General features: G+C 43.7%; 1 protein-coding gene across 6 annotated transcripts in view; it reads right to left on the bottom strand.

The window, feature by feature from the left end:
- Nucleotides 1-402: 402 nt before the first annotated feature.
- Nucleotides 403-19264, bottom strand: part of LOC121289917 (TRAF2 and NCK-interacting protein kinase-like) — a 348329-nt gene continuing 329467 nt past the window's right edge. For all 6 annotated transcript variants that reach the window (XM_041209918.1, XM_041209938.1, XM_041209930.1 and 3 more), the window contains 6 exons: nt 18096-18230; nt 7718-7818; nt 7487-7636; nt 3033-3192; nt 2801-2940; nt 403-2098 (listed from right to left, as the gene is read on the bottom strand). In XM_041209918.1, coding sequence (XP_041065852.1) covers nt 2015-2098; nt 2801-2940; nt 3033-3192; nt 7487-7636; nt 7718-7818; nt 18096-18230 — 770 coding nt within the window. In that variant the 3' untranslated portion in view covers nt 403-2014. The remainder of the gene's footprint in view (nt 2099-2800; nt 2941-3032; nt 3193-7486; nt 7637-7717; nt 7819-18095; nt 18231-19264) is intronic.

The following is a 19264-nucleotide window of genomic DNA, read 5'->3' on the forward strand; positions in this document are numbered from 1 at the left end:
GTAAGAAAATGACACATTTAATTTATTTTTTTTTTAAAAAAAGCTTCAAGCTTGACTTAATACCTGCTGTTAAAACAGCTACACACAAAATGATAAAAGGAGGTAGGTTAAAAAACAGGAAATTACATAGATCAATCCATGACAACACTCTAGTCCGTAATCAGCCATGCCCTGCAGCTATCTAAGGAAAGATTATTCTTCACATCACTCGAGTCAATCATAACCGTTTAGACAGTACACAAGAGGGCTCTATAGAGGAGTAGAACTCATCAAACTCCCAAATAACACACCCTACACCCCCGCTTTGTGTTCCCCACCCCCCCACCACCCCCCCTCCCCACCACCCCCCTCACTGGGTACCCAGAAGGAGGGCCAGTAAAACTTGTCTGAACTGGTCTTGTATACCTTAAAATCGAACTCCAGTCTCACTACTGCCAGTATTACTGAAATTACCCGGGATCTGAACATTTTGAACGTTTTTTTTTCCCCCTTCTGGGATAATTCATGATGCAGAAATCAATTTCTTGTTTTTTGGCGTTTGCATTTTCAAAACAAACAAAAGGTCACCCAAAGTGATTTGAGGCTGGACACATGTGAGCTGAGTAACAAACGTGACCAGTTCCTCGGTGCTGATATGCCAACCTTCGGTCTGCCCTTTGTGCTAGCAACGTGGTAGATGCTTAACTGCCCTCGGAAATGGCCTAGCAAGCCACTCAATTCAGGGGCAATTAGGGGTGGGCACCAATGTTGGTCTTGCCAGCGATGACCACATCTCGCGAATAAAGAAAATAAAAATTGCGGGATATTCCCGCACCATCTTGAGGCCATTGGAATATGTTCAGGACTGGAGCCCTGTGGGGTGTGTGTTAGTGGGGGGAGGGGGCATTGTGGAGGAGATATTTGTAACGCTCTCATTGGTTGGCACTTTTAAAAAGTGTTAAACCTGGCACCAACCCCTTTCACATCACTCACAAATATTATATCTCCAAAATATCCCTCCAGTACCCCTCTCTCTCCCTCTCGCCTCTTCTCCTCCCTCCACCTTCTACCCTCCATCTACCCTCCCACCTTCCCTCATCCTTTTTCTCCTCTCCCTCTCTCTAACCCCTTCCAAAAATGACATTTGGCCAAAGGGAAATGCCCCACTTTCTCATCGTTTCCTCACAAACTGACATTGTGGAATCATTGGTGACCCGTCAGTTCAACAGGAATAAGATCCACAGAGGAGTTCCTCGGATGAAATACCAACGATCTGAAGGAAACCCAGTAACTGACTATAGGCCCTGAGCTTAACACTAGTAGTCCAAGTGTGAATTCACTCCTGCGAATTAAGCCGCCCAGCTACAAACTGCGCTTTCCCACTAAACTAACGATAGAATTGTTATGCTGTTCCATCAGCTTTGAAATGAATAGTCATTCACCCTTTTTTAAAAGTTTCTTTTTTCCCCCTGTTATGAGTAAAACCTTTACTCCATGGTTAGAATGATCAATATTGACAGCCCCTTCCTATCCCACACCAGGCCCTTGCTTCTAATGCTTCCAAGGAACCTAAAATTTTTGGAAAAAAATGGTATGGGTTCATTCACCCGCTGATACCAGCCGCATCCCCCTGCCCGAGCCTGATCTCACTGCCCTCTCCCCTACCCTGTAGATCAGAAGCACTATACCCTCTCTCTCTCTCTCTCTATTCTGTTCTGGTGAGACGGTGCCTACGGGAAAACAACCCACACTCTTCAGGACACCTGACCCTAAGAAGTCTGCACAGCTGGTCTCGATGCTGAGAGTCTTCCCTCAGAGACGGTCGCCACAAAGTTTACCGGGACTAAAAAAAAAATCATCATCATCATCACTATCATCTCAAGATACGCGACACAGGGTTTGTTATATTGCATTAGTCCTTTTATATCCGTGACATCAAGAGGCATTTTCCTTGAAAAGTTAGAAATCACTCTAAATTGTCGATGTCCATGGTGTCAGTGCCAGTCTGGAAAAGAATGCGTTGCTCTCCGTCTAGTTACCAGTTCATCATCGAGTTCCTGTTCAGGGTCATGAAGAAGACTTGGCTACTTCCACCCGAACGTACGGATGCAAAGAAAACCTGGAAATAGAAGAGTTAGCAACTGAAACACTTGAGTGTTGGCAGAATGCACAGGAATGAGCTCCAGGCCGGAATCTAATCATGGGGGTTCAGCGGGGTTTATAAACATAGAATAACAGATACATGGGAATGAATCACAGACTGGAATCTAATTGAGGGGCTCGGAGTGGTGGGGGTTTTATAAAAAGAATAACAGATACATGGGAATGAATCACAGACTGGAATCTAAATGAGGGGCTCGGAGTGGTGGGGGTTTTATAAAAAGAATAACAGATTCCAGGGAGTGAGATACAGGCTGGAGGTGGGACCGATATTTTCTCTAAGCCCTGCAACCATGCAGTTGCGTAGAAAGCTAGAAGTTCCTTTGTAGGCCAAGCACAAGTTGACCCCTTTAAGTAACCACACGTATGTGGGTGTGGATTAAACCTTAAAGGCCCCGCACAATTAAAGGAAAAGGCTGTGTACCAAACAAGAGAGGAAACATTGTTCTGGATCTCCTGTTTGCATGGAGCAGCCATGGTACACTCAGTCTAGACTAGCCTCACAGCTATCGGGGGATCAGACACTCATTCAGTTGTACTTTAACCCCAGGGTCAGTGCAGATCTGGGGTCAGCACCCCCCACCCCCCAGCCCGGGGTCAGTGCAGGTCCAGGGTCAATGTGGTCGAACATAGTTTAATTTGGAAAAGGGGAAGTTCTCACCTTGTCATTCCGTTCGCAAAGAAACTTTAAGCGCTGAGCTCTCTTGTGCATGAAAACACCATCAAGGTGTCCCGTTTCCACTGACCGAATCTCAATGGCCTTCTCGCCCCAGCCCATTATCTGGCTGGAATGGATGTAGGCTGTGGGAATAAACAGTGGCATCATTATCCAGGCGGCTGTCACTGAGGGATAGGGAACTAGAGCAACTAGAGGAAGCTCTTTTCATCCTTACCAACAGACGTGGGCATCTCGCCCCATTGCAGCACAATGTCCTTGGTGATTCGCCCATAGGTATTGACATAAACCCCCTCATCCTCGTAACAGAGCAGCATCTCCATCCCATCAGTTTTCGGGAGAATGATTAGAGCATGAGGTGTGATGTTGGCCTGAATCTGGTTTGAAAATGTTCATAAACATTATTAATTCACATGAAAAAGATAGAACCAAAGGCAGGAAAGACTGCCAGAGGGCAAAAGAGAGATAGAGACAGGGAGAGAAAATGAGAGAGGGGGGGAGAGAGAGAGAGAGAGAGAGATTGTGTGAGAGACAGGGAGGGAAAGAGAGAGAAAGTCAGAGAGACAGGGAGGGAGAGAGAGAAAGATAGAGATGGTGGGAGGGTGGGAAGTGAGAGAGACAGTAAGAAAGAAAGAGAGAGAGAGACCGAGACAGAGCAAGAGAAAGATAGGGAGTGAGACAGAGAGAGAGAAAGGGGGAGAGAGAGAGAGAGAGAGAGTGAGAGACAGGGAGGGAAAGAGAAACTCAGAAAGACAGGGAGTGAGACAGAGAGAGAGAGAGGGAGAGAGAGAGAGAGTGCAAAAGCTGGGGAGAGGGGGAGAAGGAAAGGGAGAGGGAGCTCAAGTAATTCCAAGGTGCTTTAGACCCAATGAAGTACCTTTGGAGTGCAGTCCCTGTTGTAATTTAAGAAATGCAGCAGCCAATTTGTGCAATGACAATGTGAACGTGGCCAGATAATCTGTTCTGGGGATGTTGGTTAAGGGATAAATATTGGCCAGGACAGTGGGGAGAACTCCCCTGCTCGTCTTTGAAATAATGACATGGGATCTTTTACTTCTCGTAGAGAGGGCAGATGGGACCTCTATTTATTGTGTCAGCTGAAAGATGGGCTCTCTGACAGTGCAGCACTCCCTCAGTACTGTGCGTCAGCCTGGATTATGTGCTCCAGTCTCTGGAATGGGACTTGAAGCCACAACTTCCTGACATAGAGGTGACAGGGCTACTGAGTGATCAACAGTTGCTAATGTCTTTTATTTATAAACGGTAGTAACTCAGCTGAGTCACTATGAAATACACTTGCAAAATATGAAACCCAAATTGTTTCTCAAGTCTTCTTTTTTGGGATGTGGGTATTGGCAACAAGCTGGTATTTGCTGCCCATTCCTAGTTACCCTAAGGTGGTGGTGCTCAATGTCCACTTTTGAAAGCAAATTGCAATACAACTGAGTAGCTTGCTGGGTAACTTCAGTTAAAGAGTCAACTACGCTGCTGTGGGACTGGACTCACACATAGACCAGGCCAGGTATAGATGTCAGATTTCCTTCCCTAAAGGACACTAGTGAACCAGTTGGGTTTTTATGACAATACAGTTTCATGGTCACTTTTACTGGGACCAGCCCTAAAGATAGATTTATTGAATTTAATTTCCCAACCTGCCTTTTGGGATAAGGCTGCAAGGAGCAGGGAGATGGTGTAAAATAGAACACTTAGAGCTCCTGAGCAATAGACACCAAGACAATATCTATAAAATCGAGAGAGACAAAGCTAACAGCTGAGTGAGGAAGAGGCAGGGTGGTAGAGGCCAGAGTATCATCATTTGACAGTGGCAGTGGATATGGAAGTGGCATTGGCAGAGGGTGAAAGGGAGTCTCTGCCAATTCTCTTTTAATCATTTTGTGGGACATGGGCATTGATGACAAGGCTGGCATTTATTGCCCATCCTTAGTTTCCCTTCAGTAAGCAGTGGTGAGCCTTCTAGAGTCTTATACAACTGAGTGGCTTGCTTGGCCATTTCAGAGGACAGTTAAGAGTCACCTACATTGTTGTGGGACTGGAGTCACACATAGATCAGGCCAGGTGAGGGCAGATTTTTTTAAAAATTCATTTACAGGATGTGGGTATCGCTGGCTAGGCCAGTATTTATTGCCCATCCCTAATTGCCCTCGAGATGGTGGTGAGCTATCTTCTTGAAACACTGCAGTCCATGTGGTGTAGGTACACCCACAGCGCTGTTAGGAAGGGAATTCCAGGAATTTGACCCAGTGAAGGAACAGTGATATATTTCCAAGTCACGAGAGTGAGTGGCTTGGAGGGGAACTTCCAGGTGGTGGTGTTCCATTATCTGCTGCCCTTGTCATTCTAGGTGATAGAGGTCGCGGGTTTGGAAGGTGCTGGTGAGATTCTACAATGCATCTTTTAGACGATACACACTGCTGCCACTGTGTGGGTGGTGGAGGGAGTGAATGTTTGTGGATGTGGTGCCAATCAAGCGGCTGCTTTGCCCTGGATGGTGTCCAACTTCTTGAGTGTAGTGGGAGCTACATTCATCCAGGCAAGTGGTCAGTATTCCATCACACTCCTGACTTGTGCCTTGTAGAAGGTGGACAGGCTTTGGGGAGTCAGGAAGTGAGTTACTCGCCACAGGATTCCTAGTCTCTGACCTGCTCTTGTAGCCACAATACTTATATGGCAAGTCCAGTTCAGTTTCTGGTCGATGGTAATCCCCAGGATGTTGATAGTGGGGGACTCAGTGATGGTAATGCCATTGAATGTCAAGGGGCGATGGTTAAGTTCTCTCTTCTTGAAGATGGTCATTGCCTGGTACTTGTGTGGTGTGAATGTTATTTGCCACTTGTCAGCCCAAGCCTGGATATTGTCCAGGTCTTGCTGCATTTGGACATGGGCTGCTTCATTATCTGAGGAGTCGCAAATGGTGCTGAACATTTTGCAATCATCAGCGAACATCCCCACTTCTGACCTTATGATGGAAGGAAGGTCATTGATGAAGCAGCTGAAGATGGTTGGGCCAAGGACACTACCCTGAGGATCTCCTGCAGTGATGTCCTGGAGCTGAGATGACTGACCACCAACAACCACAACCAACTTCCTTTGTGCTAGGTATGACTCCAACCAGTGGAGAGTTTTCCCCCTGATTCCCATTGACTCCAGTTTTGCTCGGGCTCCTTGATACCACACTCGGTCAAATGCTGCCTTGATGTCAAGGGCAGTCACTCTCACCTCACCTCTGCATTTCCTTCCCTAAAGGGACATTAGTGAACCTGATTGGTTGTTATGACATTACAATAGTTTCAATATCATTTTTACTGATAACAGTTTTTTCAAAAACAGTTCAGGTTTTCAAGCTGCCACAGTGGCATTTAAAACCTATGTTTTCTGGATCACTAGTCACTGGTTTAGGCCTTAGTATTATTTTTCTACTGATATTACGCTACTGTACCATGCTACATAGGAGAAATATTAAGGTCTTGTAAAAGCTTGAAGGCCAGAGTTAAAAGTTACTGAGAATAAATAAAGAGGGGCAAAAGAAGAGGCAGAATTTGTCAGAGGCAACTTCAATATGAGACTCGCTCCAACAACACGACAAGACATTATCAAGAGATAAAAACAAAAAAACTGCGGATGCTGGAAATCCAAAACAAAAACAGAAACAGAAATACCTGGAAAAACTCAGCAGGTCTGGCAGCATCAGCAGAGAAGAGTACAGTTGACCTTTCGAGTCCTCATGACCCCTCAACAGGTCATGAGGACTCGAAACGTCAACTGTGCTCTTCTCCGCCGATGCTGCCAGACCTGCTGAGCTTTTCCAGGTATTTCTGTTTCTGTTTTTGTTTAAGACATTATCAAGGGTGGATTTTGTGGCCCATCCCATGAGCTGGTTTTAGTTTGTAACTCCCAGGTGCAAAGAACTAGAGAAGCTGTGGTTGCTCTCCTTATCTCTGAGAAGGTTGAGGAGAGATTTAATTGAAGCGTTCAAAATTATGAGGGATTTTGATAAATAGGGAATAACTGTTTCCATTGGCAGGAGGATTGGTAAGCTGAAGATCACAGATTTAAGAACCAGCGGTGAGATCTAGGCAATGATCAGCAAGAACTAGAGGGCACAGATTCAGAATAATTGGCAAAAGGAGTAAATGTGATGTCAGGAAAAATTTTTCGCCCTGAGGATGGTTGGAATCTGGAACAAACTTCCTGAAAAGGTGTTGGAGGTTCGATCGAGGTATTCAGAAGGGAATTGGATTGCTCCCTGGAAAGAGAGAATGTGCAGGGTTACGGGGATAAGGCAGGGGAGTGGGACCAGTTGGAACATTCTTTCAGACAGCCATGGAGACTCAGTGGGCTGAATGGCCTCTTTTTGCACTGTAAAGATACAGTATCACAGTGAGTGTTGCCTTGTGCACTGAGTTGTTGTGATTTGCAATGTGCTGCCTGAAAGGGTAGATTCAAAAGGGAATTGGAGAAAAGTTTGTACTGGGAAGAGCATGGGAATGGAAACTGGAACAGATATGATGGGTCAAATGCTGTATTATTCTAAGCCATTACAACACAAACATGTAGTTGACATTGAAGGGTTCCCTATCACTTGATGCAAAGAATAGGTTGAAAGGCTTCTCTATGAGTATCAGTGATGGAACAGCAGAACACTACACTTACATGTGATGGTATATAAATGTCATAGACATTCCCTGAATCGACATCAATCACATGGAAACCAGTGTGAGACCCATAGATAACCTTTAACCTTTGCCCTTCTTCCACCGTCAGGTCAACCAACAATGGTCTGTGCTGAAGATCTGCAAAAGACTGTTGAGAGAAGCTCATTATTTTAAACGCTGGTGAAATCTTTGCAAAAAAAAAAAAAATTTTGTTGTGTTACATTTGTACCTTGAAGGCCATGAATTTGTGATAAGGCTTTGGTGCCCAGGCGTAAATTTCCACTGCGTTCTTCAAAGCGATCACGAGAAACTTAATCCTCTCGTATTTAACTGAAAATTGGAATGAAACAAAGAGTTGAAGAAGTTATTTTCCTATTCTTCCATGGGTTGTGGGTGTCATTAACAAGGCTAACATTTGTTGCCCATTCCTAGTTGCCCTTGAACTGGTTGGCTTGCTCATTGCCATTTCAGAGGGTGGTTAAGAGTCAACGACACTTCTGTGGGTCTGTAGTCATACATGGGAAAAGGAAGAACGTGCAGGGTTACGGGGAGAAAATGGGAGAATGGCACTAGGTGAGTTGCTCATTTGGAGAGCTGGTGCAGACACAATGGGCCAAATGGCCTCCTTTTCCACTGTAACCAATATGTGACTAACAACAATTAATCATAGTTTCTGGGTCACCTGTGGAAATCTGATGTGTAATATTCCTTTAAGGAGAATGTTATAATGGAAGATCACATGATCTTAGTATCCAATAACAGAGTAGTGCAGGCTGCCTTAGTAGTCAGTAGTCTAGAGTTAAGAGTCTGTAATGTAGAGACAGGGTTTAAGTTGTAAGCACACAAGTGTAGCTGCTGAGTTCCTTTGTAAATAAATAGAATGTGTTCTACATAAGAGCTGTCTGCTGATCTACTATGTCTATAGTACCAACTCGGCCATCCCGAAACAAACAAGCAACTCGGATCCATTAGTCCAACTAAACTAGTGACTAGTATCCAACAAACTGGTGACAAGAAAAAAACTAGAAAACGCAAGGAGGGAAATCAAGTGAACCAAAATCTCGCACTGTACTTAGAAGTAGATTTTCCATCCTAATCGTCAAAGCAGTCCCCTTAAAGTATGCCGTAGTTTGGAAGAGTTGATCCTTTTGACCCAACCGCAGACAATTGGTCTCATTATGTTGAACGCCTTGCGTTCTTTTTCCAAGCTAATGACATTGGCGGGAGGAGGAGAGGCGAGCAATTATCTTATCTATGTGTGGGAATAAGGCATATGGATTGATTTGAAATTCGATGGCACCCAGTGCCCTGGATTCGAAAAGATTTACTGAATTGGTGAACATTGCAAAGAGTCATTACCAGCCCAAGCCCTCAGTAACGATGCAACAGTTTAAGTTTAACTCAAGAAATAGAGCTCCAGGGAGACAGTTGCTTGTTATGTGACAAGTCTGAAACAGTTGACAGGATATTTCGAGTTTGGTGCATCTATAAATGAAATGCTTAGAGATTGTTTGGTGTGCAGTGTAAATGAAGATTTGATTCAGAAGAGATTGCTGTCTGAAATAAATCCGGATTTTACGAAGGTGCAGGAAATAGCACTGGCTATGGAAGGTATAGTGAGCAACTCGTTAGCCGTACAGTGAGTGCAAAATGGTGCCGTCCTCCACAATGGGCAGGGAACCCCAGCCGAAAAGGGCATGAAAATGTACAGCTCTGATGAGAAGCGGGAAGCAGCTACCGCTTACAGACAAATAAAAAGAAATGACTTTGCAGTGAAAACACGGAATAATGGTAACAGAGGTAGAAGCAGACAACCTTGTAATGAGTGGAAGTTTTAAAAAATTGAATGCTTATACTGTCAGCAAAATGGACAACTTGTGAGAAAATGCAGGGATAGAATCAGGCAGATTTTCAGTCAGAAGAAAAGACCCCATGAGATCCATAACGTAGAAGAGCCTGAAGTAACAGATTCAGATATTTATTCATTGTCTAATTTGAAGGCAAGAAGAACAGAACCAATTGATGAAACAGTAAAGGTGAATAATAGACCTATCAGAATGGAGATGGACACAGGAGTTTCCACTATGGTGATAGGTGAGCATGCCTTCACATACCTGAATTATGGAGAATGTAAATTAAATTTGGAAGAACCAGATGTGAAATTGAAAACTTACACTGAGAAGACATCAAAATCAAAGGCATTAGTAAAATTATCCTTGATGGTGGGAGCAGGTGAGGGGCCAAGCCTCTCTGGATGAAACTGGCTGAAAGAAATTAAATTGGATTGGACTGAGATCTTCCAACTGAGAGCCAGTGGGCTACCTGAGCTACTACAAAACCTCGGGAAGATCCAAGGACTACAAACAAAAAAATCATGTGGATCTAGATTTATGAAGGCAAGACGAGTACCTTATGCAATGCGGGAAAAGGTAGATGTCAAATTGGATAGATTAGAGAAACTGGGAGTGATACAACCTGTGCAGCTCTCAGAATGGGCAGTACCAATAGCTCCTGTACTTAAACCCAACCAAAACATTCAAATTTGTGGAGACTACGAATTGACAGTTAATAAAGTGGCTAAATTGGACAGACACCCTATGCCAAAAATTGAAGACCTGTATTCTAATCTGGCAAGTGGAACCGCCTACATGAAGCTTGATATGAATCATGCTCATCAACAATTGGAGTTAGAGAAGACCTCCCAGAAGTTTGCCACAATTAAAACACACAAAGGGTTGTATTAATAAACCCATTTGCCTTTTGGTGTCTCCTCTGCATGTGCCACATTCCAGAGAACAAAGGAAAATTTACTGCTGGGATTGCCTCACGTTGTAGTTTATTTAGATGATGTTCTGGTGACAAAACCCATTGAAAAGGAGCATTTGCGGAACTTAGAAGTTTTGAAACATTTCTCACAGATGGGAGTGTGTTTAAAAAAGACAAGAGGTAACTTATTCAGGTCACAGGGTAGATTCACAGGTTCTCCACCTGGCTGAGGAAACAATGAGACTCATTAGAGAGGCACCAGCACCAAGGAGCACCTCTGAGCTAACATTGTTCTTGGGGGTGATCAATTACTATGGGCTAATTTTTGCCTAATTTGTTGACAGAACTGGCACCCCCTGTATCACCTACTCAAGAAAAACCAACATTGGTCTTAGCAAATGCCACAGAAAGAAGCTTTCACAAAAGTGAAACAATTGTTACACTCTACGGCCCTATTAGTACATTTCAGGCAAAGAAAAGAGTTAGTTTTGACATGTGTCGCATCTCCTTATGGAGTGGGAGCAGTGCTCGCCCATCGAACAGACGATGGCTCAGGACGGTCTATTGTATATGTATCAAGAATGCTCAACACAGCAAAAAAGGGACATGCACAGATAGAAAAAGAAAGCTTATCATCTTTGGTGTCAAGAAATTTCACCAGTATGTACACAGTCGTCATTTTACCATCGTTTCGAACTACAAGCCTTTGCTAGGATTGTTCAGCGAGGACAAGACTATACCATCCATAGCCTCAGCAAGAATACAGAGATGGGCATTGATCCTGGCAGCGTATGAGTGTACTCTCATCCACAGGCCTGGGAATCAGATTGCAAATGCTGATGCACTTAGTCGTTTGCCTTTGAAATAAAACGATGAGGATGTTCCAATTCCTCGAGAACTCATTTTATCATTGAACTTCTTAGATTCATTCCCGGTATGTGCTGGACAGATTAGAGATTGGACAAGTCGAGACTCAGTCTTATCCAAATATGAGAACAAATTCTTCACAGTTGGACACACGAGCAGGAATCTGACAAAATGAAATGGTATTTTCCCAGAAGATATGAGATAACCAGCTTATTGTGGGGAGCTCGAGTGATCGTTCTTCCAAGAGGATGAAAGCTATTGTTAACTGAACTACATAGTGTACGTGTATGAAGACCATAGAACGCAGCGATCTATGGTGGCCTGGAACAGATGGAGAAAGAGAGAGCTTAGTGAGAAGTTATATGCAGTGTCAGCAAGTGCAAAAGTTACCTCCAACAGCTCCATTACACCCCTGGGAGTGGCCAGGAAGGCCCCGGGTGCGATTACATATTGACTCTGTGGGACCTTTCATGGGAACAATGTTTCTCCTTTTTATTGATGCTCACTCAAAATGGATGGAACATCTATGAGGTGAATTCACCAGTATCTTCTGCTACAATTGACAAGCTATGTCAAAGCTTCGCCATCAACAGACTTATGGGTGCTGAGTTTCAACAGTTTATCAGCCTCACCAGTATCGCTCATGTAAAACCTTCATTGTACCACTCTTCCTCAAATGGACTGGCTGTGAGAGCGGTTCAAACATTCAAAACGGCATGAAGAAATTAACTGGAGATTCCATAGTGACCAAGCTAGCACATTTTCTTTTCCATTATAGGATCACCCCTCACACAACAACAGGTGTCACACCTGTGGAATTGTTGATGAAAAGCTGTCTCAGAACGCGATTGAGCTTAATAACACCAAATTTAGTGGTGGTGGGGTGGGGAGCGGGGAGGAGGTGGTGAGGGGGGGAGTAGAAAGGAGTCAGGGAAGTCAGAAAACTGGACATGACTGGCAGAGTCATGACAGAAAGTTTACCATCGGAGAGACGGTATATATGCAAAATTTTGGAGAAGGACCCAACTGATTATCAGGTGAAATAAGTGCAGTGACTGGACCTCTTTCTTACCACATGAAAGTGGAAGACTGAATCATACAGTGACATATAGACATAGAAGGAGAAGATGTGTTAACATCTCCTGTTGAAAGAACTCAGCTGAGTACAGATGTGCCTAAAGGATTGGCTGTACTTGCAAGAGTTGAGGAAACAGATTTGCAGGAGCCCACCAAGTAACCTGATGTTCAGACAACGCCAGAAAAGCAGGTTCCTGACAAAGCATCTGAAGCTGTAGAGCTGAGACATTCTATACGCATAAGGAAAATAAGGATTTGTAAATTACTTATCTGTGTAAATAATTTGATAGAGAAAAATTGTGATTGCAACTGTAAAATGTATTTCTGAGTAAAGGGGGAGGGGTGTGGTAAGCTGATGTGTAATATACCTGTAAGAAGGATGTTATAATGGAAAATCACATGATCTTAGTATCCAATAGCAGAGTAGTGCGGGCTGCCTTAGTAGTCGGTAGTGCGTAGTCTAGAATTAGAGTCTGTAATGTAGTGGCAGGGTTTGCGTTGTAAGTACACAAGTGTAGTTGCTGAGTTCCTTTACAAATAAATAGAATATGTGTTCTGCATAAGAACTGTCTGCTGATCTACTTTTTCTATGGTGCCAACTTAGCCATCCCAAAACAAGCATGTAACCCGGATCCATTAGTCCAACTAAATGAGTGACCAGGATCCAACATCACCATTACTGAGACTAGCTTTATATTCCAGGTTTATTAATTGAATTTAAATCCCACCAGCTGCCATGGTGGGATTTGAACCCATGTCACCTGAGCATTAGTCTGGGCCTCTGGGTTACTAGTCATTAATAAACATACCACTATGCCACCATCTTCCCTGGGGGGATTGGCAAAAGGAGCCCATGGGGGAGATGAAGAGGTTTTTTTTTTTAAACGCGTAAGTTGTGATCTGGAACACGCTGCTTGAAAGGGCGGGAGAAGCAGATTCAACAGGAACTTTCAAAAGGAAATTGGATAAATACTTAAAAAGGAAAAAAGTGAAAGAGCAGATGGGTGGGACTAATTAGATAGCTCGTTCCAGGACAGAAATGATGAGCTGAATGGCTTATTTCAGTGCTGTAAGAGTCAAAGTTCTAAGTGAGAAGGTCTTGCATTTGAGTCCCACAACAATTATAAGGGCTCTGTTACCATGCTTGCTCCATAATGCCTCATCCCATATATCAGAACTCACTCCATAAAGCCTCATCCCATTTATCAAAACTCACTCTATAAAGTCCAATTCCATATATTAAAGCTCACTGAGTGCTTAACTTTCTCGGGTACTGAATGTGGTAGATGCTGGTTAAGTCAAAATTTTAACCTTCCTTTTATTCTTTCATGGGATGTGGGCAATGTTGGCTAGGCCAAAATTTATTGTCCATCCTGATTGCCCTTGAACCGTTTCAGTCCATGTGGTGTAGGTACACCCACAGTGCTGTTAGGGAGGTAGTTCCAGGATTTTGACTCAGTGACAGTGAAGGAACAGCGATGCATTTCCAAGTCAGGATAGTGAGTGACTCGGAGAGGGAGCCTACAGGTGGTGGTGTTCCCATGCATCTGCTGTCCTTGCCCTTCTAGGTGGTGGAGATCACAGGTGCTATTGAAGGAGGCTTGGTGAGTTGCTGCAGTGCATCTTGTAGATGGTACACACACTGCTGCTATTGTGCGTCAATGGAGGGAGCAATTGTTTAAGGTGGTGGATGGGGTGCCAATCAAGCAGGCTGCTTTGTCCTGGATGGTGTCATGCTGACTTTCTCCAATTACCTTGTGTTTTTCTAAGTGTCCAGCTATAACCTCTTTGATGATCGACTACAACACCTTCCCCACGACAGACATCAAACTAACTGGCCTATAGTTTCCTGTTTTCTGCCTCCCCCACTTCTTGAATAGAATATTTGCTACTTTCCAATCCGATGGAACCTTTCCAAGATATAGGGAATATTGGAAAATAAACACAAACACATCTACTACCTCATTAGCTACCACATTTAAAACCTTAGGATGAAGTCCATCAGGACCCAGAGACTTGCCAGCCCTTAGCTCCATCAGTTTACTCAGTACTGCTTCCCTAGTGATTGTAATTTCACCAAGTTCCTCCCTTCCTTCCACCTCCCAATTTACAGCTATTATTGGAATGTTTTTTGTGCGCTCTATAGTAAAGACAGAAGCAAAATATTTGTTCATTTCATCCGCTATTTCCTATTATCTATTAACTCCCCACTATCACTCTCTAGAAGACCAACACTCACTTTACTTACTCTTTTCCTGTTTAAATACCTGCAGAAACTCTTGCTATCCATTTTTACGTTTCTAGCTAGCTTCCTCTCATACTCTAATTTCTTTCTCCTGATTCTAGTTTATAGTGGAATTCCCCAGGGATCAGTGTTAGGATCTCTGCTCTTCCTGATGGATATTAATGACCTAGACCTTGGTGTACAGGGCACGATATACAGATGATATCAAACTTTAAGTATTGTGAACCATGAGGATCATAGTGTAGAACTTCAAAACGACATAGACAGGTTGATGGAATGGGCACACTAATGGTATATGAAATTTAATACAGACAGGCGTGAAGTGATTCATTTTTGTAGAAAGGCAATATAAAATAAAGGGTACAATTCTAAAGGGGGTACAGGAGCAGAGGGATCTGGGTGTATATGTGCATCAATCGTTTAGGACGGCAGGGCAGGTTGAGAGAATGGTTAACAAAGCATACAGCATGCTGTGCTTTTTAAATAGGAGCACAGAGTACAAAAACAAGGAAGCTATGCATAAAACACTGGTTCAGCCTCAACTGGAGTACTATGAACAGTCCTGGGCACTACACTTCAGGAAGGATCTGAAGACATTGGAGAGAGTGCAGAAAAGATTCATGAGAATGATTCCAAGGATGAGGAACTTCAGTTACATAGATAGATTGGAGAAGCATAAAACATGAGTTAAAGTTCCAAATTAGGGCTGCGAGGTGATTTAGCAAAAATGGGCTGGAAGCAGCGACTTGAAATTAAATCAGTGTCAGAGCAGTGGGAGGTATTCAAAGGGCAGATTCAAGGGGTTCAGAGTAAACATGTTCCCACAAAGAAGAAGGGTGGGACGGCCAAATCTAGAGCCCCCTGGGTGTCAAGGAGCTTACAGGGTAAGATAAGGCAGAAAAGGAAAGCTTACATCAGACACTGAGAACTCTACTACAGAAAACCGAGAGGAGTACAGAAAGAGGAGGAGTGATATCAAAAAGGAAATCAGGAAAGCAAACAGAGGGCATGAAAGAATATTGGAAAGCAAAATCAAGGAAAACCCAAAGATCAATACATTATCAATACATTAAGAGTAAGAGGATAATTAAGGAAAGAGTAGGGCCCATAAAAGACCAAAAAAGGTAACTTATGTGTGGAGGTGGGGGATGTGGGTGTGGTTCTTAATGAACACTTTGCGTCTGTCTTCACAAAAGCGGGGGACAATGCAGATATTGTAGTTAAGGAGGAGGAATGTGAAGTATTGAATGTGATAAACATCGGGGAAGTATTAAAGGAATTAGCATCCTTGAAAGTGAATAAATCACCAGGTCTGGATGAAATGTACCTCAGGCTGTTAAACGAAGCAAGGGAGAAAATTATGGAGAGTCTGATTATCATTTTCCAATCCTCACTGAATTTGAGTGAGGAGCCAGAGTATTGCAGGTCTGGTAACATTGTACCTTTGTTTAAAAAGGGAGTGAGGGATAGACTGAATAATTACAGGCCAGTCAGTCTGACCTCAGTAGTGGGCAAATTATTGGAATCAATTCTGAGAGACATGATAAATTGACACTTAGAAAAGACAGAGTAATCAAGGACAGTCAGCATGGATTTGTTAAGGGAAAGTCACATCTGACTAATTTGATTGAAATTTTTGAGGAAGTAACAAGGAGGATTGTTGAGGGTGGTGTAGTTGATGTGGTCTATATGGATTTTAGCAAGGCTTTGGACAAGGTCCCACATGGCAGACTGGTTAAAAAAAAAAGTAAAAACCACTGGGATTCAGGGGAATGTAGCAAACTGGATACAAAACTGGCTCAGTGGCAGGGAACAAAGTGTAATTGTTGAGCGGGGTTTTTGCCACTGGAAGGCTGTTTGCTGTGGTGTTCCGCAGGGCTCGGTATTGGGTCCCCCTGCTTTTTGTGGTATATATTAATTATTTGGACAGAAGTGTAGGGGGAATGGTCAAGAAGTTTGCAGACAACACTAAAATTGGCCGCACGTTTCATAGCGAGGATTACAGTAGCCTGCAGAAGGTTATCGATGGACTGACCAGGTGGGCAGAAAAGTGGCAAATCGAATTCAACCCAGAGAAGTGTGAGATGATGCATTTGAGGTGGTCAAACAAGGCAAAGGATTACACAATAAATGGGAGGATACTAAGAGATCTGGGGAAATGAGGGACCTTGGAGTGAATGCCCACAGGTCCCCGACAATAGAAAGACAGATTGATAAGGTGATTAAGAAGGCATATAGAATTCTTTCAGTTATTAACCGAGGCACAGAATGTAAGAGCAGTGAGATTATACTGGAACTTTATAAAACACTAGTTAGGCCACAACTTGAGTACTGTGTGCAGTTCTGGTCACCTCATTACAGAAAGGATATAATTGGATGAGAGAGGTTACAGAGGAGATTTATGAGGGTGTTGCCAGGACTGGAAAATTGCAGCTATGAAGAAAGATTGGAAAGGCTGGGGTTGTTCTCCTTGGAGCAGAGGAGGCTGAGGGGTAATCTGATTGAGATGTCCAAGGTTATGAGGGATCTGGACAGAGTGGATGGGAAGAGCCTATTTCCCATAGCAGTGAGGTCAGTGACTAGGGGGCATAGATTTAAAGTGATTGGTAGACAGGTTAGCGGGGCGATGAGGAAAATGTTTTTTACCGAGAGGGCTGTGGAGGTCTGGAACTCACTGCCTGAAAGGGTAGTGGAGGCAGAAACCCTCAACTCATTTGAAAGGTGTCTGGATATGCACCTGAAGTGCTGTAACTAAGACCCGAGGGCACAGCCTCAGAGTAAAGGGAAGATCTTTTAGAACAGAGATGAGGAGAAACTTCTTTAGCCAGAGGGTATTGAATCTATGGAATTCATTGCCACAGAAGGCTGTGGAGGCCAGGTCATTGAGTGTATTTAAGACCGAGATAGATAGGTTCTTGATTGGTAAGGGGATCAAAGGTTATGGGGAGAAGGCAGGAGAATGGGGTTGAGAAACTTATCAGCCATGATTAAATGGTGGAGCAGATTCGATGGGCCGAATGGCCTAATTTCTGCTCCTATGTCTTATGGCCTTATGGTAACCTGCAGGGTTACAGACCAAATGCTGGAACGTTGAGATTAGGCTGGGTGACTCATTTCTTTGGCTGGCACAGACACAATGGGTCAAGTGGCCTCTTTCTGTGCCATAAACTTCCTATGATTCTATGAAGCTGGGACTGTTCTCCTTGGAGAAGGGAATGTTGAGAGGAGATTTGACAGAGGTGTTCAAAATCGTGAGCAGTCTGGAAAGAGCAGCTAAGGAGAAACTTCTCCCATTAGTGGATAGATCTGGTATGTACTGCCTGAGAGTGTGCAGGAGGGAGGGTCAATTGAGGCATTAAAGGGGGAATTGGATCATTATTTGAAAAGGAAAAAATTGCAGAGCTACAGGGAAAAGGCAGGGGAGTGGCACTAGGTGAATTGTTCCTTCAGAGAGCCAGCACAGACACAATGGGCTGAATGGTCTCCTTCTGTGCTGTAAGCGTTCTATGATTCTATGATTCTAATTCAATGGCCAATTCTCCATTCTTTCTCCACCATTACTGTGCACTTACAAGTAAAAGAGAATATGATTCGCCAACACCTGATCAAAGAATATAATGATCAAGCAGTGCACATCCAATCTGCTACATACCAACTTTGTAGTGTACGCAGCCCTCCAAATCGCCAACTGTGGTCCAACCCTGCTTCTTTTCCACCTCAGGATCATTGTGCAATATCCTATTCTTCAGCCAGGACAGGTAATACACCCTTAATTTATTCTTCTTCCCTGTTCAGGAGGCAAAATTGATCAGAGTGAATATACAGCACGTTCCCACAGCACGCAATCAGAGGCCATTGTCAACTGTTCCTAGGGTTTGCAAATGATGAGAGAAAGCAAGATTTCTTCATGACTCAAAGGGCAGGATTTTTCTGTCCCGCCCACGATGATGCCTGCGATTGGTGGGACGGGAAAATCTGGCCAAAGCCTTGAAAATCCAGCAGGCAGAAAAGGACAACAACAGAGGTCAGAGATACAGAGAGCAGACACACGCTGAGAGTCTGTGTGTGGAGGTGTGCCGGGACTAGATGCACAGAGACACGCCGAGAGTCGGTGCACAGAGACACGCCGAGAGTCGGTGCACAGAGACACGCCGAGAGTCGGTGCACAGAGACACGCCGAGAGTCGGTGCACAGAGACATGCCGAGAGTCGGTGTGTGGCACTCATTGCCTCAAAGTCACAACATCGTTGATCCATTCCAGAGACTGCTGCGCAAAATCTAACCTCAGACTCTAGTGTGGTAATGAATGCTGTGCTGCCAGTGGTGCGGTCTTTCAGATGAGACATTAAAACGAGACCCCACCTGCCCTCTCCTTTGTCATAAAAGATCCCATGCGCTTTTTTGAAGAGGAGTTGGGGAATTATGTCCAGTGTCCTGGCTAATATTTATCCCTCAACCAACATTACAAAAAAATAGATGACCTGGCCATTTGCACAATGCTGTTTGTGGGATCTTACTGTGCACAGTTTGTTTGCTGTGTTCCCTACATTACAACAATGACTACACTTCAAAAATTCATTGATTTTGGGATGTCCTATGATTGTCAAAGTTGCTATAGACCAAGTTGGCTGTTTAACTTTAATGTTAACCAAAGATTTCACAAACAAAGCTACAAGACTCACAAGCATGGGCTGAACCTACATTAGCTCCTGGTCCGGCAAAGTCTTGATTTTAAAATTCTCACCCTTGTTTTAAAATCCCTTCATGGCTCAACAAGAAAAAAACGATTTGCATTTATATAGCACCTTTAACATAGGGCAG

Source organism: Carcharodon carcharias, chromosome 2, assembly GCF_017639515.1.
Source record: "Carcharodon carcharias isolate sCarCar2 chromosome 2, sCarCar2.pri, whole genome shotgun sequence".
Classification (NCBI taxonomy): Eukaryota; Metazoa; Chordata; class Chondrichthyes; order Lamniformes; family Lamnidae; genus Carcharodon; species Carcharodon carcharias.